The sequence below is a fragment of the Aquarana catesbeiana genome, linkage group LG07, assembly GCF_042186555.1.
Source record: "Aquarana catesbeiana isolate 2022-GZ linkage group LG07, ASM4218655v1, whole genome shotgun sequence".
Taxonomy (NCBI): Eukaryota; Metazoa; Chordata; class Amphibia; order Anura; family Ranidae; genus Aquarana; species Aquarana catesbeiana.
In genome coordinates, this window is record NC_133330.1 from 219,399,844 (window position 1) to 219,427,344 (window position 27,501).

At 42.9% G+C, this 27,501-nt stretch overlaps 1 protein-coding gene across 2 annotated transcripts in view; it reads right to left on the reverse strand.

The window, feature by feature from the left end:
- Positions 1-4,550: 4,550 nt before the first annotated feature.
- Positions 4,551-27,501, reverse strand: part of AXDND1 (axonemal dynein light chain domain containing 1) — a 199,763-nt gene continuing 176,812 nt past the window's right edge. The window contains exons 21-24 of one of the 2 annotated variants that reach the window (XM_073593064.1): positions 17,925-18,059; positions 17,751-17,842; positions 16,277-16,404; positions 4,551-6,172 (exon numbers count right to left, since the gene is read on the reverse strand). In XM_073593064.1, coding sequence (XP_073449165.1) covers positions 6,069-6,172; positions 16,277-16,404; positions 17,751-17,842; positions 17,925-18,059 — 459 coding nt within the window. In that variant the 3' untranslated portion in view covers positions 4,551-6,068. The remainder of the gene's footprint in view (positions 6,173-16,276; positions 16,405-17,750; positions 17,843-17,924; positions 18,060-27,501) is intronic. The other variant, XM_073593063.1, reaches the window with a different exon arrangement.

The window sequence follows — 27,501 nt, forward strand, 5'->3', positions numbered from 1 at the left end:
ATATTTTGGCCAGAATTTATACCGCTACATATCTTTGGTAAAAATAACCCAAATCGGTGTATATTATTTGGTCTTTGTGAAAGTTATAGAGTCCAAAAGCTATGGTGCCATTATCTGAAAATTGATCACACCTGAAGTACTGACGGCCTATCTAATTTCTTGAGACCCTAACATGCCAGAAAAGTACAAATATCCCCCAAATGACCCCTTTTTGCAAAGAAGTCATTCCAAGGTATTTAGAAAGATGCATGGTGAGTTTTTTGATGTTGTCATTTTTTTCCCACAATTCTTTGCAAAATCAAGATTTTTTTAAAATTTTTTTTCTTTTTCACAAAATTGTCATATTAGCAGGTTATTTCTCACACACAGCATATGCATACCACAAATCACACCCAAAAACACATTCTGCTATTACTCCCGAGTATGGCGATACCACATGTGTGAGACTTTTAAACAGCATGGCCACATACAGAGGCCCAACATGCAGGGAGCACCTTCAGGCGTTCTGGAGCACCCAGGCCAATTTCTTTCCTACATGTAAAAATCATCATTTATTAGCTAGAAAATTAGATAGAACTCCAAAACATTATATATGGTTTTTTTAGCAAAGACCCTAGAGAATACAATGGCGGTCGTTGCAAATTTTTATCTTGCACGGTATTTGCACAGCAATTTTCGAACGTGCTTTTTTTGGGAAAAAAAAACAGTTTTGTGCTTTAAAAAAAAACAAAACAGTAAAGTTAGCCCAATGTTTTTGCATAATGTGAAAGATGAAGTTATGCAGAGTAAATAGATACCCAACATGTCACCCTTCAAAATTGCACACGCTCGTGGAATAGCGCCAAACTTCGCTACTTAAAAATCCCCATAGGCGATGCTTTAAAATTTTTTACTGGTTACATGTTTTGAGTTACAGGGGAGGTCTAGGGCCAAAATTATTGCTCTCGCTCTACTGATCGCATCGATACCTCACATGTGTGGTTTGAACACCGTTTTCATATGTGGGCAGGACTTACGTATGCGTTCGCTTCTGCATGCGAGCACACAGTGACAGGGGTGCTTTTAAAAACTTTTTTTTTTTTTTTTTATTGTTCCTTTTACTTTATTTTAGTTTGATGCTTTTTTTCCAAAAAAATACATTTTTTGATCACTTTTATTCCTATTACAGGGAATGTAAACATCCCTTGTAATAGGAATATGGCATGACGGGTCCTCTTTACAGTGAGATATGGGGTGAATAAGACCCCACATCTCACCTCTAGGCTGGGAAGCCTGAAATAAAAAAAGGAAAAAAAACTATCCTGGCTTCGATCGTAGCGCTGAGTCGGTAGAAGCACCGGAGGGCGGCGGGAGGGGGGGGGGGAAGACGTCCCCTCTCGCCTCCCGTAAGAACGATCAAGCAGTGGAACAGCCACTATGATCGTTCTTATGGTGTAGGGAATCGCCAGCTGAAAAAGCTGATATCTGAATGATGCCTATAGCTGCACCCATCATTCATATATCCCCGCAGAAAGTCAAGGACGTCGTATGACGGTGGGCGGGAAGTGGTTAAAACGCATTTTTTTTTTAACACAAAGTTGTCCATTTATACAATATTTCTAACACATAGTATGTACACATACAAAAAATGACACCCCAAAATAGATTCTCCTACTCCTCCTGAGTACGGCGATACCACATATGTGAGACTTCCACAGCCTAGCCACATACAGAGGCTGAGTACAGCCGAGTATGGCACGGTATTGCAGGGTATGGCTGGGTATCACCGAGTATTGCAGAGTATGGTGGGTATTGCAGAGTATGGCAGGGTATTGCGGCTGTGACTGCATTTGTCACAGAGCAGCGCTGTGGGTACTACAGATCCAGCCCACAGCACTGCTGCCATCCAATCCCTCCCCCACTCCTCTCACACTGTACCGATCGGTACACAGAGGGGAGAGAGTAAACATTTGATGGAGCGATCACATGGTAAACGACCGCGATCTGGACCCGGCGGTCACGGATGTTCTTTGGTGCGCGCCCCAGAGCGGGATTCTGGGAGGACGTCACTGTACGCCCTCCCAGAGTTAGGCAACCGCCCTGTAGCTGTCATTCGGCTATGGGCCGGTTGCTAAGTGGTTAAACAAGAACTTAGCTTGTCCAGTAGATAACGCACAGGGCTTGAAAGACCCTGTTGACAAGAAATTGGAGTTATTATTAAAGGCTTCCTTTTCTTTGACCAGTTCAGCTATTCAGCCAGCTGTTGCAGCAATTGGTATTTGCCAGTCCATAAAGGATCAAGTCTAACGATCGGATAGGCCTAACCAGGAGGATGATCTGTCAGAAAGTAAGACAGATATTTTTAGAGTGCTGTGTTTTGCTGTTGATGCTTTAAAGCAGGGATATGTAATTAGCGGACCCCCAGCTGTTGCAGAACTACAAGTCCCATGAGGCATGGCAAGACTATGACATCCAGAGGCAGAGGCATGATGGGACTTGTAGTTTTGCAACAGCTGGAGGTCCGCTAATTGCATACCCCTGCTTTAAAGGATTCAGTGCAGCAGGTTTCTCGTCTGGCTCTCTTGTCTGTACATATGTGCAAACTTTTATGGCTTAAGAACTGGTAAGCCGAGCTTTCTTTTAAAAAGTTATTGGCAGGTTTCCCGTTTCATGGGGAACGTTTATTCGGTGATCACTTGGACAGATATATCCAAAAGATTTTCGCAGGGAAGAGTTCTCTACTTCCTGTGAAGAAAAGCACCAAACGTCCCTCGCTTAAAAACCCAGGGACTGCTTCCTCAAATGTCTCAGCGTCAGGGCAGTTCCGCCACCAACAGGGCACTAGGGCAAGCGGCAAGGCCAGGGCCAGAAAAGGCCCTGGGTCCAAAATTCTTCTAAACCCAGCACCAAAACCCTTCTTTTAAGGGGACGCCCCCACTCCATCGGGTGGGGGGAAGGCTGCACTTTGCGGACATTTAGAAAACAACAATTCAGGACGAGTGGTTCACCTCAATTATCGCGGTTACAAGCTGGAGTTACGGGGGGTGCCTTCCCAGAGGTTTCTAAGATCCAGCGTTCCCTCGGATACTCCAAAAAGAAACTCATTACTTCAGGCACTACATCATCTAGTGCATCAAGGAGTGATTGTAGAGGTTCCGTTATCCGAAAGGGGCACAGGGTTTTACTCAAACCTATTTACGGTTCAGAAACCAAACAGGGACACAAGGCCCATTTTGGATCTAAGATCCCTGAACAAGTATCTATTGATACAATCCTTTCAGATGGAGTCTGTCTGCTCAGTAGTATTCACTCCAGAGGGGAGACTTTTTAGCCTCCATCGATATAAAGGATGCGTACTTACACGTACCTATCTTTCAGCCTCATCAGAGGTTCCTACGTTTTGCAGTAGAGGAACATCATTTTCAGTTTGTGGCTCTACACTTCGGGCTTGCTACAGCTCCCCGGGTGTTCACAAAGGTCCTAGCACCAGTACTGGGTCTTTTAAGGGCCCAAGGGATCCTGGTGCTCGGGTATCTGGACGACCTCCTGCTCAGAGATCACTCAGTACAGGCTCTAGAACAGAGCATAATATACACAGTGAGGTATTTGAAAAGCTTAGGCTGGATCATAAATAACCGAAAAGTCAGCCTTGAGACCAGCTCAAAGTCTAAAACATTTAGGTCTGATTCCAAACAAACACAGTCCAAGCAAGAGTATTCTTGCCACCCGTAAGGATCTGTGCCCTGAAGGATCAGGTGCGTCAGATAAGGGGCATCAGACAACCCTCCATTCGGCTCTGTATGAGTCTTCTAGGGAGGATGGTATCCTCCTTTGAGGCAGTGCCCTATGCCCAGTTCCATTCCAGGCCTTTACAACAAGACATCTTGTTGGCTTGGAACAGAGAAAGAAAAGCCCTGGATTTTCCAATGTGCTTATATCCTCAGACAAGCCTAAACTGGTGGTTGCAGGATCAGAACCTGCGAAAGTGAAAATCCTTTCTCCCTGTAACTTGGAGAGTACTGACTACAGATGCCAGTCTCTCAGGCTGGGGAACGACCCTAGACGGGCTCACAGCCCAGGGGAAATGGTCAGAGCAGACCCTGCCCATCAACGTCCTAGAATTACGGGCAGTACGTCTGGCCCTACGATCCTGGACTGTGGAGCTTCAGGACTTCAGTCCGGTAATGCCACGGCAGTGGCCTATATAAACCACCAAGGCAGTACCAGGAGTCCTTCAGCTCTGAAGGAGGTGAACTATATACTAGCCTGGGCAGAGGGACATGTGCCAATAATATCGGCAGTCCATATCCCAGGAGTAGAGAACTGGAAGGCAGATTATCTCAGCCGCCAGCAGATTTATTTGGCTAGATCTGCGGAGATCCGAGTATCAAACATTTTTTTTTTTTTTTTTTTTACCAAACGGACCCAAGAAGGGGCAGGCAGCCTCTAAAGCTTCCATTGCCAATTGGGTCCGTCAATTGGTCATTCAGGCCTACAGTCTGAAACATAAAGCTCCTCCCTTTAAGGTGAGAGCTCATTCTACCAGGGGTGTAGGAACCTCCTGGGCTTTTCACCATCGGGCATCTGTGGCTAAGATTTGTAAGGCTGCTACCTGGTCTTCAGTGCATACGTTCACAAAATTTTATCAAGTGGATGTTCAAGCAGCCGAGGATTCGGCTGCAGTATGCTGTGGGCTGCCATATAAGTTCTGATGGCTATTGTTTGGCAGGGTGTCTCCCTCCCCTCAAGGCTATTTCTCTGGGACGTCCCAGCAGGTAATGCATATTAGCCTGACTCTGTGTCCCATGATGTACTCAAAGAAATAGATTTTACAGGTATGTATGACGTAAAAATCCTATTTTTAGAGCTTCAGATAATGTGTTTGAGGTCCAAGACAGCATCTCTTTTTTTTTTTTTTTTTTTTGTAAATGTGACGGATTGCCTGCCCTCCAGACCCTTCTAGCAGACTGGTAGTTAATACTAGCCCTTTACCCCAAGCATCGTACACAGACAAGATGTTGAGATAAAACCAAAGGAATCATTGTATTGAAGAGAGATACAGGTTTCTATATACTTCAAAAATAGGGGCAGTCCCCACATGAACAATAAATACAAATATTACACTTTGGGGTAAACCTCCCACAGTGGTTAGGTATTGAGACAAAGTTGACACATCTAACCACATCTTGGAGGAATCTCCAGGAGGATTAGCAAACAGGCAGAAACAATAGGCTATTCAATTAACAACATGAATGAACACCTAGGAGGCGCATAATGGGAGAAAGACATTTCACGCCTAGACAGGATAGGCAAATGCAGGTACACATTCGTAGTTTTTTTTTTTTTTTTTTTCATTCAACCCAGTAGGGCTGAACAATAAAAAAAAAAAAAACATCTGACCTTAGAACAGCGATCTCCCCTTCCGTGCTATTGTGTTCTGATGGGGATGCCCCCCTCCCGCCAAAACACTCGGGAGCCAATTGGCAGAACTTTGGTCATGCCCCTTTGACAGAAGCCAGCCCGACTGCAGTACACATGGGCCGAATGTCGGCTGGTTTCTGTTGAATTGACCGATGCTGCCTGACAATCAGCCTGTGTGTACTAAGCTTATAGCAGTAAACACATAAAACCTTAATAAACAGAATACAGTGGGGGAAAAAATGCGATCCCCTGCAGATTTTGCCCACTTACAAAGAAATGAAGGGTCTATAATTTTTATCATAGGTGTATTTCAAATGATAGAGACAGAATATCAACCAAAAATCCAGAGAAAATCAAGATACAAATGTTATAAATTGAGTTGCAGTTCAGTGAGTAAAATAAGTATTTGTTTCCCAAGCAAAACATGACTTAATGCTCGGTGGAGAAAACCTTGTTGGCAAGCACTGAGGTAAGACGTTTCTTGTAGTTGGTGACCAGGTTTGCACGCATCTCTGGAAGGATTTTGGTTCACTCTTCCTTACAGATCTTCTCTAAATCCTTAAGATGTCTTGGCTGTCGCTTGGTAACTCGAAATTTCAGATCCCTCCATAAATTTTCTATGGGATTAGGGTGTGGAGACTGACTAACTAGGCCAGTGATGAAGGAATTCATTTATGTTGTTTGACTTTGCTTGATTTGGGTCTCTTCTTGGGGGAGGCTGGAGGGTGGATTTGTTCATTCAGAACTTCTTTGCCAGCTGGGGTTTCTAGGACTAAAAAAAAAGGTTGCTATCATATCTGAGCTGAACAAATGCTAAAGGAAAACAAGAGGGAAGATACAGTATATGTACATTTTGGCTAAAGATCAAAAGGCGTCTAAAGAACTGGTCTTGTTGGCCATATCAACCAGTAAACATAATTATTCACAATTGCACTCTTGCTGCACTTGAAGCACACAGAGTGCAGAACTCAGAATGCTGGCATTCAGTCAAAATTCTCACAGAAATTCCTCTCTTAAGCAAGAATCTTGTCAGTAAATCACCCAAAGGCAACTCCCTCAAGCAGACCCCCTCCCTAGTCCCCAGCAAAAACTACCTTACAAGAAAAAAATAAATTTCCTTCTCCCATCTCTACTCACCTCTACATCTGAAATTACCCACTCTATCCTGTCTTTACTAACCTTTGCACCCCAACCTGTCTTTCTGCTCACAGCTGCACTCCAACCACCCTTCTCACCTTTGCAACCCAAACCTCCCTTTCTTCACCACAATCTCTCTCCCCCTGGTAACTTCTGCACCCGATTCTCTGCTAACCTCTGCACCCCAATCTCACCCTGCTCACCATTGGACTATAACCCCCCTGCTAAACTCTCACTTCTTCACGCCAATCAGCCCTGCTCACCTTTGCACCCAAAAACCCAATTCTGCACTGTATCTCTTCCTTCTCTGTGCCCTTTTTCTCTACTCACGTCTGTACCCCAAACCCCCCTCTCTGCTCACACCCACACTCCAAAACCCTGGTCTTTGCTCACCTGTGCACCCTACTCTCTCAGCTAACTTCTGTACTCCAACGCCTCATAAGTGCTGCCAGGTTAGTGAACTGCAGGGGGCTGGGTTACTTTTGCAGCATTGGCTAGTGAACAAACATGTAAAAACTACAGTGGGGTATATACAGGGCATGTGACCTGGGTGCACAGTGCCCACCCCCCCCACATGAAAACACTATGCCTGGGGCACATGTCCCTCGTGACCCCCACTTGTCCCAAGCCTGGGTGCCAGTTTCCACAATAACCACCCCCAGTATTGGTGCCACTTTCTATAATAATAATCCCAAGCATTGGTGCCAGTTTCTGCAATAATAACCCCCCAGCATTGGTGCCAGTCTTTGCAATAATATCCCAATGCATTGGTGCCAGTTTAAAGCGGAACTTCAGTCATTTTTCATCTTTCCATCTATTAAATCCTCTGCCCTTGTTGTTTTATCTTTGGATAGTAAAACTTTTTTCTACCAGTAAATACCTTATACAGCCCACTTCCTGTTTCTTGTCTGGTAAAAAGTCTAGGCTTATGACGACATGCACAGCTCTCTCTCCCTCTCCTGAGAGTTTGCCAGGAAGGGGGGGGGGGGGGAGTCATAAGAGGGCCAATGAGAGCTGCAGAGCTGGAGATGTGCTTCTGTAAATCCAGGAAGTGAACAGGCAGCAGGTTAAGCTGCCCACAGTTAAAATGGATGCAGCCAGACTTAGTGGAGGGAGATTTCTACAGCATATTTGGCAAGTACAGAATAAGTATATATAAAATAATATGCAAAGTGGTTGGAGGGAAGCTTTAGAATGGCTTACAAATTATGTGAGCAGACTGCAGTTTCTCTTTAAGTGATTACTTCCAGCATTGGTGTCAGTGTCTGCAAAAAAGTAACCCACAGTATGGGTGCCAGTGACTGCAATAAACCCACGAGAGCATTATTGCCAGTTTAGGCAATAAAACCCCCCAGCACCCCCCATGACTACGCTCTGTGGGGCGGAGTGAAACGCATTGGGGGCTTGGCCTGGTACGAGCCCAGGTTGTCTCTCTCATACCACCATAGGACTCCATGGATGTGCGGCACCAGTGATCTTTCCTCTCTTTCCCCAGCATTGGTGCCAGTTTACCCAATAATAACCCCCCCAGTATTAGTGTCCGTAGCAGCAATAATAACCAGAACTGGTGCCAGTTTCCTGAAGCTGGCTTTAGGGCCAATGTACGCATTGGTGGTCAGTGGTGTTATATGATTTAAACCCTCATAAATCAAGAAAATTAAATTAGTACAAATGTATAAAATAAAACAGACATTCAGAATTATGTGATACAATACTAGTTGGTAAGCAAACATAGGTTGAACAGATTCTGATAAAGCAGTGGGAAAATCTTAGAGCAGCCTTGTCAGCAAAGGCAGCTTGCCTGTGTATAAACCGGTCCTGGTGGCTTGCTAAGCTGACAGAAGGAATCCATATGGAATGCAGAGTGGCTACAGCAGCTGGAAGGGCTGATAGGAAGTGTGCTGATTGTTTCTGAACGGCTGTGTGTTTCAAGGGCTATGCTAAGCAGTGTAATAACAGTAGTATATAGAAACGTTACAAAAATTCCTTGATAAAATAAAGGGGTGGGCAACTACATAGCAAATGAGGTTTAATACTGAAAAATTGAAAGTAATGCACTTGAGGGATAAAAATATAAACAAAAGTTCCTTTCTAGGGAGAGAAACTCTGGGGGAATCAAGGATGGAAAGGGATCTGGGGGCCCTAGTAGACCACAGACTCAGCAATAGCATGCAATGCCAAGCTGCCGCGAACAAAGCTAGCGGACTATTAAAATAACTATCCACTCAAAAGATAAGACTATAAAATTCTACCACTTTACAAAACTCTGGTTCGGCCACACAGTTCTGGTCACCTGCCCTCAGGAAGCATGTACTGGAACTGGAGATAATCCAGAGAAAGGCAACAAAGTGGGGAAAATAATTATTTGATCCCCTCCAAATTTTGTAAGTTTGCCCACTTACAGTTGTGCTCATAAGTTTAAATACCCTGGCAGAATTTGATTTCTTGGCCATTTTTCAGAGAATATAAATAACACAAAAATTTTTCTTTCACTGATGGTTAGTGTTTGGCTGAAGCCATTTATTATCAATCAACTGTTTACTCTTTAAATCATAATGACAACAGAAACTACCCAAATTACCCTGATCAAAAGTTTACATACCCCAGTTCTTAACCGCTTCCCGACCGCCTCACGCAGATATACTGCGGCAGAAGGGCACATACAAGCGAATTAACGTACCTGTACCTTGCCCTTTAAGAGGCGGCTTGCGCGCCCGCCGGGAGCTCCATGATCGTCTCACAGGGAGATGCTAATGTAAACAAGCATCTCCCCGTTCTGCCTAATGACACTGTCACTGATCACAGCTCCCTGTAATCGGGAGCTGTGATCAGTGACGTGTCACACACAGCCCACCCCCCCCCCCAGTTAGAATCACTCCCTAGGACACACTTAACCCCTACAGCGCCACCTAGTGGTTAACCCCATTCACTGCCAGTGACATTTTTACAGTAATCAATGCAATTTTTTAGCATTGATTGCTGTATTAATGCCAATGGTCCCAAAAATATGTCAAAATTGTTCGATGTGTCCGCCATGATGTCGCAGTCACGGTAAAAATCTCTGATCGCCGCCATTACTAGTAAAGAAAAAATTATCAATAAAAATGCCATAAAACTATCCCCTATTTTGTAGACGCTATAACTTGCGCAAACCAATCAATAAACGCTTATTGCAATTTTTTTACCAAAAATATGTAGAAGAATACGTATCGGCCTAAACTGAGGGGAAAAAAAAGTTTTTTTATAGCGTTTTTTTTTCAAAATTGTCGCTATTTTTTGTTTATATCGCAAAAAATAAAAAACGCAGAGGTGATCAAATACCACCAAAAGTAAGCTCTAGTTGTGGGAAAAAATCGACGTCAAGTTTGTTTGGGAGCCACGTTGCACGACCGCGCAATTGTCAGTTAAAGCGATGCAGTGCTGAATTGCAAAAAGTTTCTCTGGTCTTTGGCCAGCCAAATGGTCCAGGGCTTAAGTGGTTAATTTGTGGATGAGGCTCTTTATCTTCTCAGATGGTAAAGCTGCCCATTCCTCTTGGCAAAAAGCCTCCAGTTCCTGTAAAATATTGGGCTGTCTTGCATGAACTGCACGTTTGAGATCTCCCAGAGTGGCTCAATGATATTGAGGTCAGGAGACTGAGATGCCCACTCCAGAACCTTCACTTTATTCTTCTTAGCCAATAACAGGTCAACTTGGCCTTGTGTTTTGGATCATTGTCACGTTGTAATGTCCACGTACATCCCATGCACAGCTTCTTGGCTGATGAATGCAAATGTTCCTCCAATATTTTTTGATAACATACTGCATTCATCTTGCCAATAATGTTGATCAAATTTTCTGTGCCTTGTAGCTCACACATCCCCAAAACATCAGCGATCCACCTCCATACTTTTCATCATAGACCTTGTCGACTCCTTTCCAAATGTAGAGTTTATGGTTGTGGCCAAAAAGCTCAATTTTGGTCTCATCCCTCCAAATGACTTTGTGCCAGAAGGTTTGAGACTTGTCTCTGTTGTTTGGCGTATTGTAAGCGGAATACTTTGTGGCATTTGCGCAGTAATGGCTTTCTTCTGGTGACTCGACCATGCAGCCCATCTTTCTTCAAATGTCTCCTTATTGTGCATCTTGAAGCCACACCACATGTTTTCAGAGTCCTGTATTTCACCTGAAGTTATTTGTGGGTATTTCTTTGCATTCCGAACAATTTTCCTGGCAGTTGTGGCTGAAATTTTAGTTGGTCTACCTGAGCATGGTTTGGTTTCAACAGAACCCCTCATTTTCTACTTCTTGATTAGATTTTGAACACTGCTAATTGGCAGTCTCAATTCCTTGGATATCTTTTTATATCCTTTTTCTGTTTTATACAGTTCAACTACCTTTTCCCGCAGATTCTTTGACAATTCTTTTGCTTTCCCCATGACTCAGAATCCAGAAACGTCAGTGCAGCACTGGATGAAAGATGCAAGGCTCTGTCAGGAGTCCAGAAACTCATTGACCTTTTATACACACACACACACACACACACACACATTAATTACAAGAAAGCAGATCACAGGTGAGGATGGTTACCTTTAATAGTCCTTCAAACCCTGTTGTGTCAACTTGTGTGCATGTTATCAGGCCAAAATCACCAGGCTATGTAAGCTTTTGATCAGGGTCATTTGGGTAGTTTCTGTTCTCATTATGATTTAAAAAGAGTAAACACAGTTGATTGATAATGACTTCAGCCAAACACTAACCATGAGTGAAAGAAATATTTTTGTGTTATCATTCATATTCTCTGAAAAATGGCCAAGAAATCATAAATTCTGCCAGGGTATGTAAACCTATGAGCACAACTGTACAAAGAAATGAAGGGTCTATAATTTTTATCATAGGTGTATTTTAAATAATAGAGACAATATCAACCAAAAATCCAGAAAAAAACACATTATACAAATGTTATAAATTGAGTTGCAGTTCAGTGAGTAAAATAAGTATTTGATCCCCTACCAACCAACAATAATTCTGGCTCCCACAGACTGGCTACAGTATGTGCTCATGTGGTACAAAGATTAGTCCTGTCAATTTAAGAAGGTGCCTTTAACGACAACTCATTATGCGTATAAAAGACACCTGTCCCCACCGAATCTTTCATTCATTCAAACCTCAAAATCATGGGCAAGACCAAAGAGCTGTCAAAGGACATCAGGGACAAGATTGTAGACTTGCACAAGGCGGGACTGGTCTGCAAGACCATCAGCAAGAAGCTTGGCGAGAAGGAGACAACTGTTGGAGCGATTATCCTCAAATGGAAGAAATACAAAATAATCATCAATCACCCTCGGTCTGGAGCTCCATGCAAAATTTTGCCTCATAGGGTAATAATGTTAATGAGAAAAGCGAGGGATCAGCCCAGAACTAAATGGGAGGAGCTTGTGAATGATCTCAAGGCATTGAGACCACAGTCGCCAAACAAACCATTAGTAACACAATATGCCACCCTAGAATGAAAACCTGCAGCTCCTGCAAGGTCCCCTTCCTCAAGAAGGCACATGTGCATGTCCGTCTTAAGTTTGCTAATGAACATCTAAATGATTCAGAGAAGGATTTGGAGAAAGTGCTTTGGTCAGATGACACCAAAATTGATCTCTTTGGCATTAACTTGACTACTCGTGTTTGGAGGAAGAAAAATGCTGACTTTGACCCTAAGAAAACCATCCCTACAGTCAAGCACGGAGGTGGAAACATTATGCTTTGGGAGCGGTTTCTCTGATAAAGGTAAAGGCTGACTTTGCCGCATTGAGGGGCCAAAAATCTTGGATGAGAACCTACTTCCCTCAGCCAGAACACTGAAGAAAATTCATTGATGGGTCTTCCAGCATGACAATGACCCAAAACATTCCACCAAGGCAACAAAGGGGTGGCTCAAGAAGAAGCACATTAAGGTCATGGAATGGCCTAGTCAGTCTCCAGACCTTAATCCTATAGAAGATTTATGGAGGGAGCTGAAACTTCAAGTTGCCAAGCGACAGCCAAGAAACTTTAAAGTGGTTGTAAACCTAGGTACATCACTTTTACCTACAAGTAAGCCTATAATAAGGCTTATCTGTATGTACTGGAAATATCTCCTAAACCTGCACGGTTTAGGAGATATTTACCATATACCCTTGCACCGACGTCATCGGCACATGCGCACTAAAAAAGAGCATGATCGTGCTGTTTCTAAAGGGCCTGTGCTGTGACCGCTGGCTCCTGTGTGCATGCGTGGTAGTGATGTCAAGCGACTTTGGCCAGTCACAGAGCCGGAGTCCATGGCCCTGGAAGGAAGAGGGGTGAAGATGGATGCGGCCACCAGCAGGGGCATTGCGGGCTTCATTTGCAGGTAAGTGGCACATAAAGGGCTAGTATGCAATGCAAACCAGCCCATTATGCTTTTATTTTGCAAGGAACAAAAGAGGAAGTAAAACCCATCAGGGTTTACTTCCTCTTTAAGGATTTATAGAAGATCTGTAAAGAAGAGTAGACCAAAATCCCTCCTGAGATGTGTGCAAACCTGGCAACCAACTATAAGAAACGTCTTACCTGTGTGCTTGCCAAAAAAGGGTTTCTCCAACAAGTACTAAGTCATGTTTTGCTTGGGGATACTTATTTTACTTACTGAACTGCCACTCAATTTATAACATTTGTATCATGTTTTTCTCTGGATTTTTGGTTGATATTCTGTCTCTATCATTTAGAATACACCTATGACAAAAATGATAGACCCTTAATTTCTTTACAAGTTGGCAAACTTACAAAATATGCAGGGGATCAAATAATTATTTTCCCCACTGTAAAGGTGTTGGAGGAATGACTACAAGCAATAAACTCATTCTCCCTGGCGAAGAGACGCTTAAGAGGAAATATGATCACAATATACAAATATCTGCTGGAAATATCTAATAGTATTTCCAGCAGACTGGGAAAGCTATTTAGTCTCAGGTCGCTTAAGAGGACACGCAGCCACTCAGGGAAGTTGGCTTTTTAACATTAAATTGCTTAAGGGTTCTTTACTGTCAGAGTGTTAAGGATGTGGAACTCCCTTCTACAGTTGGTGGCATCAGCAAGTGTTGATAATTTAAAAAAACATTTAGATGGGCATTTTGGGAACGTAATATGCAGGGATATGGGAAATGGTTGTGACATAAACACATACACACACAGGTTGGACTGGTGTCTTTATTCAACCTTACCAACTATGTAACTATGAAGGGCCCGGAGCACCTTAGAAAAGGCTCTAGGCAAATGTGGCAGCAAACTGTGATGTGATGTAAAATGCACCTCAGGCTGACCTTTTAGGACCTTGCGGGATCCCTTTTTCTGGGCAGATTCTGCCTTTAAAAAGGGATGCTCCAAGGTCCCCAAATGTTGTCCTGTGATGCCTTTTACTTTATGTGAATAAAGGACAAGATTATCACTATACCACCATGTGCTGGTGAAGATGCCTATTTTTCAAAGATTATATGGTGGTGCCATCCACCAATTCACTACAGCACCCTTCACAAACTGTGGGTGAGGCTGTAAGAAGTGTGATGAATACAATACAATTTCTCTGTGGTGTGATGTAACCACTGGTCACTCTGAAACTAAGCTCTAAATGCTGGAATTTTAGCACCAAATCTGAAAAGTTTAACACTGTATAATTGAATAAGTTTTAAACACTCCCAATTTCCTGATAGTTTTAGGGCATAATTGGATACTATTCAAGATATTACTGCACTAACTGTAAAGCAAGTAACTGAAAAAAAAAACTTACCATATTAACATGGAGTCAAAAACACAATACCCAGTTGTAAACCTATATACAGTGAATGTGGTACAGAAGGGTAAAAAGGGGGAACATTGTATTTTCTGCACACACTGCCCAGTAGAAGTTTAGTAACTTCTGTAGGAAGAGCCTTTATAATAAATAAGAGGAAAAATTCCTCAAAAAGGTATATGACCTGAATAACATGGAACATTCAGAGATGGGGTCAGATGAACTGCTGCTTCACGGGTCTTGGTATTCAGTAAATCCCCTGACAATACTGGCCTGACCTGAATAGCAGGGTTCTGTGGTAACTGGAACACAGATGGGACATCCATGGCTGCAGGTGACTCACAAAGAGATCCCCGGTATAAAACTGGGTAAAACTGCACTCTTCGTGTGAATTGAGAGGCTTCCAGGATTTAATACACTTGAATGAATCTACCATGACTTCATGTCCAACTGGTGACACTTACAGAATTTTAAAATACTTGACACAAATCTAGCAGTATTGTTGGCTGACTGAAGAGACTTCCAGGACTTAATATATCTCTCTTGAATCTACCAGCAATTCTTTATAGTAGAAAACGCTTCCAGAGAGCAGCAGAGCTGAAGAAACCACGTTCACTTTCCTGAGGACACCAGAAAAAAATCTGAGGCATGATGGTTGTAGGCGAAGTTATTCTGTGGCGCCAACAGATTTTTTGTTACCCATGTCTATTTCTACTGTAGGCATCAGTATAACCCAACTGTCCAAGAATTCCTGTGTCCCTCGATGGACGAGAAACAAAATTCAGTTGACATGCATTGCTAAACTTTCAGGTTCAATGACTCCCATTGCCATTCAACCAACTTCCTCAGTCTATTCTGTCAACCACATGCCCCCCAGAGAATTCATTCAGCTGACCTGGGCTCACAGGGGAATGATCTGCACAGTGGGACTGCCCATCGCCAGGGAAGACCTAAAGAAGAGGCCCCAAGCATCATGTGATCAGACATAAAACAGTTGAAAAAAGGTATGTATATAAAATTTTTTATAAGGTGAAGGTACCCACTGCTAGGGAGGGGTAGAGCGTAACCTGCAGCTGGGCTTTAAATTAGTAGAAACATCTTAATAAATATTGATTTACCTAGCAACATGCCAAATAAGTAGTGTTCATCTGCAGGTACGTTGGGAGCGTCACCAGTTATTAATGGATTGTTGTGAGCTGCATTATTCTTGTTTAAAACCAAAATTTAAATATTAGTTTTGAGAGAGTACACCTAAAGTGTATGTATTGCCAAATATTTTGTTTTCTAGTTTTGGCTAGAGTATGGAAGCGTTAGGAACCCCTGTCAAGTTTTTATTGCTTCTGTGCCTGCGCTGGGGGATGGGGATTCACCACTTTATTTGCACTGATGCTCACCCTCACAGAGACAACAAATTATTTGAAAATTTAGAATTTTACAGTTGTCAACAGAACAGGAGCTCGAGAATATGCTCTAATAGGGACATCTGTTCCTGTGACAACTGTCTAAAATGGGAATTCCCCTTTCTTTGGAGAGAATTCTTCTCACTTCCTGTAACAACCCAATGACTGGATGTGAGGGGAAATCTCTCCAAAGAGACAGAGACAGCAAAAACTACAGGGAATTTAGTTTTAAAGTTGAAGTCTAGTTTGTTATTTAAATCAATAGCCCAGAACATGTAAAAATTAAAAAAGGCAGATTTTCAATGCAATACTCCTTTTTAATCTGGTGTGGAAAGGAGATGGGGTTTAGAGGAAAGCCAGGACTAGACTTCAGCTTTAACCCTTCCCAACTCTACCCTAAGCTAGAAACAAAAGTTTTGGCCATAGGTATACTTTAAACTGAACTATTATACCCACTAGTTGAAAAAGTAGCATTGTGGTTATTTTTAAGAGATATTTTGGGAAATAAAAGTGGGGATATTTCTTTTTTATGTGAGAAATGCAGAAATATTTTACATACCCTCTACTTTGTTTTCATCTTCTTGTAATTTGATTTCCAGCTCTTGTATTTTCTGCAGTGCTGCTTTTAATTGCTCATCCAGATTCTCAGATCTTTCTTCAGCTTTCTGAGACCTCATCTCTGCGTGTCTGTTAAGGAGAAAAGAGTGTATGTAATAAATCTCTTAAGCATTTTGTAGAGCAAAACAAGTATTGTAGTCTTGTTTCATTAACCAGTGCAAGGAGAAATTGTTTTGCTCTGTGTGTAGCACTACCCTCTTAGGAGCTGCTGGGTCCTCTGTTCTTTGTCTTGACCTTCTCAAGAACCTCAGCCTCCGACACACCAGATTGAGTGTACAAACATACAATATCACAGGGATTGCTTAGGCTAGGTTAACATATGTGCGAATTGGATGACATGTGAGTGTGACCAGCTCTCAATGGAGGTGGTTCACACAGGTCTGGGGCAGCCACTGGCTGCATTCCAAAAGAGTCCTGTGTGTGTTTGGGTCCGGTTCAGGTGCAAATTCAGCCAAAAATTCTGACCTGACTCACACCTGAACCGATGAACAGGAACACACCGGGCCCCATGCTGGGAACTGCGGCCCCAGATATGTGAACCCAGCCTGAAAGTAATATCGAGTATCCAATAGTAGTGCTATATCAAAGAAAACAGGCACCAAACCAGGTAGTAAAGGCAAACTTAAAGTGGTTGTTAAGCCACTTAAAAAAAGTACATGCAATCCCCTCTGTTAGAAAATGTCCTATGCTCCAGTGTCTGCCGATTTCTACCTTATTTCATAGCTGCACTCAAGTGACTCCTCGTTGCTCCCTCTCCCGATCTAACGGCTACAGCGGGAGAGGTCGAGAATCCCCCGCTGACGTCAGTGAGGAGGAGAGCAGCAAGGAGTCACGTGAGCGCTGATTGGCGCTGTGAAATAGGCACAGACACTGGAGCATAGGATGTTTTCTAACACAAGGAATTGCATGTACTTTACAAAGTAATTTCAGGAGGGGAGGGGTGGGCACTGTCACTAGCTGACAGGCAGGGAGGGAGGGGGAGAGGAGGACAGAGGAGAGCAGCAGATGACGCAGGCATGTAAACTGACAATGGTGTCAGGGTTCAGCAGTCATGATAAACCGTGGTCAGTTAATAGGGGGGCGGGCAAGATCAGACAGGTGATACAGGGGGCCAAATGACACAGCACAAGTATTGTGCTGCATAACATGCTTTAAAGTAACAATACAATTTTTATTATTGGAATTACTTTTTAATATTTCAACCGTGTGCTTAGTTTGCCTGATGTTCAGCTTTAAACTATTTAACTAAATAGTGTTGCTCTTTGCATTGCTTTATTTTAAAAAAAAATGTTTAGAACAATTTTAATGCTTTCACCCTGCCCTAATTTTAACAATTTATTTTCCTTTTGTATCACCCTACTGACAGAGCATACTCTAAGCTTGTGTAAAAATGAAAACTCATTTTATGTACTCACAAAAGTCTCTTCTCCAGTTGTTCCAGAGATGTCAAGGATTGAAAAGCTTGCATAGATCTTGGGGTGGTTGGCCTGCTAGCTTGTAAAGCACTCTATTGAAGATAAACATGTGTAATCAGATTAATGAAAGTAAGATAGTGGTATAAATCATACATATTTGATAGATGGTCTAACCTCATGAGCAACAGGGATTTCATCTTCTCTTAAGCTCTTCTTGTGAATATTTCCATCATAACCAATTATCTTTACCACATCATTTTCTGAAGTCACTCCATTCTGAAGACTGGGTTCTTTAGCAGGTGTCCTACCCTACAATATTAACATAGATTTATGATAAAGCCTTAACATGTGCATGACCACTAAAATGTATCCTTGTCTATCAAACCAACAGCTTTGTAGTTTTAGTTAGTTAAATAATCTAAAGTCACACTGCTACTAATGAAATATATTGGTTATCCTATAGACAGGTTGCAGAAAGTTTAAAGTGGTAGTAAACTCAAGACTTCTACTTTCATCCCTCAAAATAGTTCATAAACAATGTACCAGATGCTGCCTTTACAATCTGTCTAACCTGCACCATTCCACAGAAAATGAGCAATCTTCAATCTCATGACCTCACCGGCGCATTCGCATTATAGCCATGATTCATGGCATGCTCTCTGTGCTCTCAGTCTGTTCCGTAGAATGCTGTCCCCATGTCCTCCACTCTCAGTGGCATTGCATTGAAATGCCGCAAGTGTACATCCCACCCCATGTGACTTGCTACGTCACAAGGGGGTGTAAACATCGGCTCTGATCACGGGATAAGCCGAGAGGAGAGAGAGAGCGCGCATCATTTGCCGAAGTTTAGACAAAATTCCAAACCTGGCAGAATGTCAAACCCACGTCACTCCTGGCTGCAGTGTACAGCGAGGCTTGCCTAATTCATACTGTGCATGCGCAAGATTAAAGCCGCCCTCATAGAGGGGCAGAAGCTTGATGTGGAAGAGGAGTCCCAAGATGGCGTAGGCTTCAGCAGAGAAATTCAGAAATTAAAATAAGGTGAATAATACTTAAAACTGGAGATTTTTCGGGAAATAATATAGCGATTTGCATTGTCATCACCTAACCTACTGTCCTTATGCTCATCCCAACAGGTGCCGCCTGAAGTTACTACTGCTTTAAATTCACTAAAATGCATGTTTCAGTGGTAATATAAGTATGATTACTGTCTTCAAAATCAGATGTATTGCTAGGTACGTTTACTCATGACACTGGCCTGTCATGGAAAGTGTTGCAACACAGAAAGAAGTCATCTTGTTAAATATAATCATTCAATCTGCTGGATAGTGAGTGTATTAGAAGTCTGCTTTCCAACACTTATGCCGCGTACACACGGTCGGACTTTTTGGCTACAAAAGTCCGACAGCCCGTCCGACAGACTTTCCACGGACTTTGGCGGACTTGCGGCAGACTTTCTAACGAACCGACTTGCCTACATACGATCACACAAAAGTCAGACGGATTAGTACGTGATGACGTACACCAGACTAATATAAGGAAGTTGATAGCAAGTAGCCAATAGCTGCCCTAGCGTGGGTTTTTGTCCGTCGGACTAGCATACAGACGAGCGGATTTCTGGGTCCGGCGTAGTTACGACGTAAAGATTTGAAGCATGTTTCAAATCTAAAGTCCGTCAGATTTGTGGCTGGAAAAGTCCGCTGAAAGTCCGAGGAAGCCCACACACGATCGGATTGTCAGCCGCCTTTAGTCCGTCGGCGTCCATCGGACTTTTGTAGACGAAAAGTCCAACCGTGTATACGCGGCATAAGGCTTGATTCACACCTATGCATTTTGAGTGCTTTTTGCATTTTGCAGATTTGCATTACAGCCCATTTAACATGGTTTCCTATGGAACACGTTCTGTAGAGCAAATATGCGAAAAGCACTAAAAAGGCATAGGTGTGAATCAAGCCTAAAGGCTGAACAGCCTGTACAGACATGGTCTCAAGAAATGACAGTTACAATAAATGACCAGGAACAACATTCATAGATTTTTTTTACAACCAAATAAAACCTTACAAATTACTACATGACGTGACATTTTTCTTTACCTTATTACTTTTGACCGTAAGTTGATATACATTTTCTTTTTTAGCATATCATTCATTTTAATATATTTAATGACAACAATGAATTATTAACATATAAAAACGGGGGGTATTGGGACTTTAAATGACCTGCATGAATGCATGCACCTCCATCCCTAAATCAGAGATTAAAGAAAAAAGGGGTTTGTGGGACTTTAGATGAGACACAGGACACGTGGTTTAGAGAACCTTTTTAGATGTTTTATTAGCATAAAAACAATGCAGTACTGCAAATCAAGGTTTGCGAAGCAAGTCTATCCCGGGAGCTGTGGGGATGGAAACCCAAGGAGAGAGGGAGCGCACAGACACACCCCGGTGAAGAGAAAGAATCTCCAATAATAATAAACAATGATGCAGGGAAATAACTCCAAGTAAATCTACAAAGTAAGTAAATCATATAAATCTATTGTTTAATTAGTGCCAATATATTCAGTAAGTATAACCAGTATAATTAGTGAGTATAACCAACACTCATCGCTACCTAACAGGAGACTGCATAGCACAGTGAATGAAGGATCCTTTTTTACAGCAACCGATATGTAAGTATTTGAGGGAGATATTTCTTGTTTCCCCCTGCCCCTATCTTTTTCTTGCCATCTGGGCAAAATAATATATCATATTGGTACTTTTTATGCTATACAGATATGCTATGCGTCTGCTCCTGATGAGTGGAAATTGTTTCCGAAACGCATCAAGCCTACTGGATGCCATTATATCTCTAATATAATGTTCATCCACCTATGCAATTAAAATATCTTTTTAATTTGATTAATATAATAATTACTATTGGCTTTTTATTGGTTAATGCAACGGGATATCATGTGAATTTATGTGTGTGTGTGTGCATATATATATATATATATACTGTATTTATTGGCGTATAACACTCACTTTTTCACCATGAAAATCGGGTGCAAATAGTGCGTGCGTGTTATACGCCAATACTTCAGTTTTAGCTGCCTTGGAGGGGACAGGGACGGGGGCAGGACGAGCACCGTCAGATTACATAAAGTGAGAATCTCCTGTTTACTTGGCGGCCTCTGTAATAGGAACTCCCATCTCCTGGGCCGCTATTGGACCACTGTCTATCATAGGAGATTCTCACTGTATGTAATCTGTCGGTGCTCGTCCCGCCCCCCTCCCTGTCCCCTCTAGGCTGCAGATGGGCATCGATCAGGCTGCATTGATGGCAATGGTGAGGCTGCATTGATGGCACTTGTGAGGCTGCAGATGGGCATTGATCAGGCTGCATTGATGGCAATGGTGAGGCTGCAGATGGACACTGACCCTTATTTTGCTTCAAAGTTCCATATTTAAAATTTAAGTTTTTTTCCTGAAACTTCCCTTTTAAAATGAATGTGCGTGTTATACGCCGATAAATACGGTGTATATATATATATATATATATATATATATATATATATATATATATAATTAGGGTGTTTCATTTTCTAATGGAAAAAAATAAACTGTAACATTTTTGCAGACTTTGCTTACGCCCCGAGTCTGAGTGATGTAAAATATATATATGTTTCAATTTCAAGAAGATTGGATAATATTTAAAAGTTGCACACTTTGATCTGTTTTGTAAAAGTAGACAAAAAATACGATTTTTCAATGTTAATTACTTTTATTGGGAAAACTAGAAATCACAAACTTAAAATACCATTAAAACTATACACTAAGATTAATAGGTAATATGATAGGCAAAACGTGTTATATTAATCAACTTTGAACCATGCAATCCCTTGTTTTGTTCGCTTGGTGACAACTTTTCTGTTATGCTCGACTACCCTCAACAAGAATTGTTTTTGTTGTTCATCCCTGACCCGTTCGTTATACGTTTTTATCAGAGCAATTCCTATTTCTGCGGTATCATTGACAACCTTAAGAGCGTTCACATGGCTTCTTCTTCTTAGAGAATCACTGCAGTATTCTGTCCCGTCGTGGATCCCAAACAATTCAAAGAACGTCTTTGTTTTATTAGTAATGAAGTGGCTCAGGTCTTTTCCTTCAAAAACCATGTTTTTACCCTCTAATCGTTTCACTTCATTTTTCTTTGCAGGTTTGGTTTCTAATTTTTTAGTCATATTTTCCTTAACAGCCTGAGTAATATGTTCATCCAAAAAAGCCAATCCTACGTTTGTTTCTGACAGATACCAAAGGTGTTTCTTAGCAACTGTGAGAGCACATTTTTTGACGTCTGCATCTGGGTAAGTGCTCAAAAGCTGTAGCATATCCAAATCATTCTTTGGAGCCCATCGACTTACAATTGCCTTATGCCAAAAGCGAACATATATGAGGCTGACAAAATGTGCAACACGTTTCATTCTTTCCAATAGTCGTTGAGGAATATTCAACTGTTTAGTGAAGAGGACAATTTTAAGTGCATATATTGCCTTTGCCATCCACCTTGCTTGATGCAGTGCCCCTAGGATCCTGAAACTGAAGTAGTTTTTAGACCAACCTCCTAGGTACAGGAGTGAGAGTTGTAATAAATCTTTGTAGTCTTCTCTTGGATGACTTCCGTCTTTTAGGACATTTTGGATGTAGTTAACCATTTTCACTTGTTCTTCTTCTAGAAAGCCTTGAACGGGACTTTCTTCATCCAGCATTGTTGTATATGACTTCTTATCAAGTGAAGCCCATAGACTTTGCTTTGATAAAAGTGATCAATGTGTGCAACCCCTAAATATTATCCAATCTTCTTGAAATTTGGCATATATATCTTTGAAAAATGAAACACCCTAAAAAAATATATATATATTTATTTATATGAATATATCTATGCCATTTGTCACATTTGCACAGTATCTCACAAAAGTGAGTACACCCCTGACATTTTTGTAAATATTTTATTATATCTTTTCATGTGACAACACTGAAGAAATTACACTTTGCTACAATGTAAAGTAGTGAGTGTACAGCTTGTATAACAGTGTAAATTTGCTGTCCCCTCAAAATAACTCAACACACAGCCATTAATGTCTAAACCGATGGCAACAAAAGTGAGTACACCCCTAAGTGAAAATGTCCAAATTGGGCCCAATTAGCCATTTTCCCTCCCTGGTCTCATGTGACTTCTTAGTGTTACAAGGTCTCAGGTGTGAATGGGGAGCAGGTGGGTTAAATTTGATCACTCTCACTCTCTCATACTGGTCACTGGAAGTTCAACATGGCACCTCATGGCAAAGAACTCTCTAAAGATCTGAAAAAAAGAATTGTTGTTCTACATAAAGATGGCCCAGGTTATAAGAAGATTGCCAAGACTAGGGATGAGCCGAACACCCCCCTGTTCGGTTCACACCAGAACATGCGAACAGGAAAAAAGTTCGCTCGAACACGCGAACACCGTTAAAGTCTATGGGACACGAACAGGAATAATCAAAAGTGCTAATTTTAAAGGCTTATATGCAAGTTATTGTCATAAAAAGTGTTTGGGGACCTGGGTCCTGCCCCAGGGGACATGGATCAATGCAAAAAAAAGTTTTAAAAACGGCCGTTTTTTCAGGAGCTGTGATTTTAATAATGCTTAAAGTCAAACAATAAAAGTGTAATATCCCTTTAAATTTCGTACCTGGGGGGTGTCTATAGTATGCCTGTAAAGGGGCGCATGTTTCCTGTGTTTAGAACAGTCTGACAGCAAAATGACATTTGGAAGGAAAAAACACATTTAAAACTACCCGCGGCTATTGCATTGCCGACAATACACATAGAAGTTCATTGATAAAAACGGCATGGGAATTCCCCCCAGGGAAACCCCGAACCAAAATTAAAAAAAAAAAAAATGACGTGGGGGGGTCCCCCTAAATTCCATACCAGGCCCTTCAGGTCTGGTATGGATATTAAGGGGAACCCCGGACAAAATTTTAAAAAAAAATGACGTGGGGTTCCCCCTAAATTCCATACCAGACCCTTCAGGTCTGGTATGGATTTTAAGGGGAACCCCGCGCCAAAAAAAAAAAAAAAAAACGGCGTGGGGTTCCCCCAAAAATCCATACCAGACCCTTATCCGAGCACGCAACCTGGCAGGCCGCAGGAAAAGAGGGGGGGACGAGAGTGCGGCCCCCCCCTCCTGAACCGTACCAGGCCACATGCCCTCAACATTGGGAGGGTGCTTTGGGGTAGCCCCCCAAAACACCTTGTCCCCATGTTGATGAGGACAAGGGCCTCATCCCCACAACCGTGGCCGGTGGTTGTGGGGGTCTGCGGGCGGGGGGCTTATCGGAATCTGGAAGCCCCCTTTAACAAGGGGACCCCCAGATCCCGGCCCCCCCCCTGTGTGAAATGGTAAGGGGGTACTTACCCCTACCATTTCACTAAAAAACTGTCAAAATAGTTAAAAATGACAAGAGACAGTTTTTGACAATTCCTTTATTTAAATGCTTCTTCTATCTTCCTTCATCTTCTTCTTCTTCTGGTTCTTCTGACTCTTCTGGTTCTTCCTCCGGCGTTCTCGTCCAGCATCTTCTCCGCGGCGTCTTCTATCTTCTTCTCCTCGGGCCGCTCCGCACCCATGGCGTGAGGGGAGGCTCCCGCTCTTCTCTTCATCTTCTTCTTCATCCTCTTCTCTTCTTCATCTTCTTCATCTTCATCTTCTCTTCTTTTCTTCTGCGGGCCGCTCCGCATCCATGCATGGAGGGAGGCTCCCGCTGTGTGACGGCGTCTCCTCGTCTGACGGTTCTTAAATAACGGGGGGCGGGGCCACCCGGTGACCCCGCCCCCCTCTGACGCACGGTGACTTGACGGGACTTCCCTGTGACGTCACGGGGAATGCCACAGGGAAGTCCCGTCATGTCCCGTGCGTCAGAGGGGGGCGGGGTCACCGGATGGCCCCGCCCCCGTTATTTAAGAACCGTCAGACGAGGAGATGCCGTCACACAGCGGGAGCCTCCCTCCATGCATGGATGCGGAGCGGCCCGCAGAAGAAAAGAAGAGAAGATGAAGATGAAGAAGATGAAGAAGAGAAGAGGATGAAGAAGAAGATGAAGAGAAGAGCGGGAGCCTCCCCTCATGCCATGGGTGCGGAGCGGCCCGAGGAGAAGAAGATAGAAGACGCCGCGGAGAAGATGCTGGACGAGAACGCCGGAGGAAGAACCAGAAGAGCCAGAAGAACCAGAAGAAGATGAAGGAAGATAGAAGAAGCATTTAAATAAAGGAATTGTCAAAAACTGTCTCTTGTCATTTTTAACTATTTTGACAGTTTTTTAGTGAAATGGTAGGGGTAAGTACCCCCTTACCATTTCACACAGGGGGGGGGCCGGGATCTGGGGGTCCCCTTGTTAAAGGGGGCTTCCAGATTCCGATAAGCCCCCCGCCCGCAGACCCCCACAACCACCGGCCACGGTTGTGGGGATGAGGCCCTTGTCCTCATCAACATGGGGACAAGGTGTTTTGGGGGGCTACCCCAAAGCACCCTCCCAATGTTGAGGGCATGTGGCCTGGTACGGTTCAGGAGGGGGGGGGGGCCGCACTCTCGTCCCCCCCTCTTTTCCTGCGGCCTGCCAGGTTGCGTGCTCGGATAAGGGTCTGGTATGGATTTTTGGGGGAACCCCACGCCGTTTTTTTTTTTTTTTTTTGGCGCGGGGTTCCCCTTAAAATCCATACCAGACCTGAAGGGTCTGGTATGGAATTTAGGGGGAACCCCACGTCATTTTTTTTTTTAAATTTTGGCCGGGGTTCCCCTTAATATCCATACCAGACCTGAAGGGCCTGGTATGGAATTTAGGGGGACCCCCCCACGTCATTTTTTTTTTTTTTAATTTTGGTTCGGGGTTTCCCTGGGGGGAATTCCCATGCCGTTTTTATCAATGAACTTCTATGTGTATTGTCGGCAATGCAATAGCCGCGGGTAGTTTTAAATGTGTTTTTTCCTTCCAAATGTCATTTTGCTGTCAGACTGTTCTAAACACGGGAAACATGCGCCCCTTTACAGGCATACTATAGACACCCCCCAGGTACGAAATTTAAAGGGATATTACACTTTTATTGTTTGACTTTAAGCATTATTAAAATCACTGCTCCTGAAAAAACGTCCGTTTTTAAAACTTTTTTTTGCATTGATACATGTCCCCTGGGGCAGGACCCGGGTCCCCAAACACTTTTCATGACAATAACTTGCATATAAGCCTTTAAAATTAGCACTTTTGATTTCTCCCATAGACTTTTAAAGGGTGTTCCGCGGCATTCGAATTTGCCGCGAACACCCCAAATTGTTCGGTGTTCGGCGAACTTGCGAACAGCTAATGTTCGAGTCGAACATGAGTTCGACTCGAACTCGAAGCTCATCCCTAGCCAAGACCCTGAAACTAAGCTGCAGCATGTTGGCCATACAGCAGTTTAACAGGACAGGTTCCACTCAGAACATACCTCGCCATGGTCGACCAAAGAAGTTGAGTACACGTGCTCAGCGTCATATCCAGAGGTTGTTTTTGGGAAATAGACATATGAGTGCTGCCAGCATTGCTGCAGAGATTGAAGGGGTGGGGGGGGGTCAGCCTGTCAGTGCTCAGACCATACACTGCATCAAATTGGTCTGCATGGCTGTCGTCCCAGAAGGAAGCTTCTTCTAAAGATGATGCGCAAGAAAGCTGCAACCATATTGTTGAAGACAAGCAGACTAAGGACATGGATTACTGGAACCATGTCCTGTGGTCTGATGAGACCAAGAATAAACTTATTTGGTTCAGAGATGTCAAGCGTGTGTGGCAGCAACCAGGTGAGGAGTACAAAGACAAGTGTGTCTTGCCTACAGTCAAGCATGGTGGTGGGAATGTCATGGTCTGGGGCTGCATGAGTGCTGCCAGCACTGGAGAGCTACAGTTCATTGAGAGAACCATGAATGCCAACATGTACTGTGACATACTGAAGCAGAGCATGATCCCCTCCCTTCGGAGACTGGGCCGCAGGGCAGTATTCCAACATGATAATGACCCCAAACACACCTCCAAGACGACCACTGCCTTGCTAAAGAAGCTGAAGGTAAAGGTGATGGACTGGCCAAGTATGTCTCCAGACCTAAACCCTATTAAGCATCTGTGGGGCATCCTCAAACGGAATGTGGAGGAGCGCAAGGTCTCTAACATCCACCAGCTCTGTGATGTCATCATGGAGGAGTGGAAGAGGACTCCAGTGGCGACCTGTGATGCTCTGGTGAACTCCATGCCCAAGAGGGTTAAGGCAGTGCTGGAAAATAATGGTGGCCACACAAAATATTGACACTTTGGGCCCAATTTGGACATTTTCACTTAGGGGTGTACTCACTTTTGTTGCCAGCGGTTTAGACATTAAGGGCTGTGTGTTGAGTTATTTTGAGGGGACAGAGAATTTACACTGTTATACAAGCTGTGCACTCACTACTTTACATTGTAGCAAAGTGTCATTTCTTCAAGGTTGTCACATGAAAAGATATAACAAAATATTTACAAAAAATGTGAGGGGTGTACTCACTTTTGTGAGATACTGTATATAAATGAAATTACCTACATATAATCATGTATCACATGCAATACATTATACTATGTTTTATGCAAATAAAACATCTAAAGTTTCTCCAAACCACGTGTCCTGTGACTCATCTAAAGTCCCACAAACCCCCTTTTCTTTAAACCATGAATTTTTGT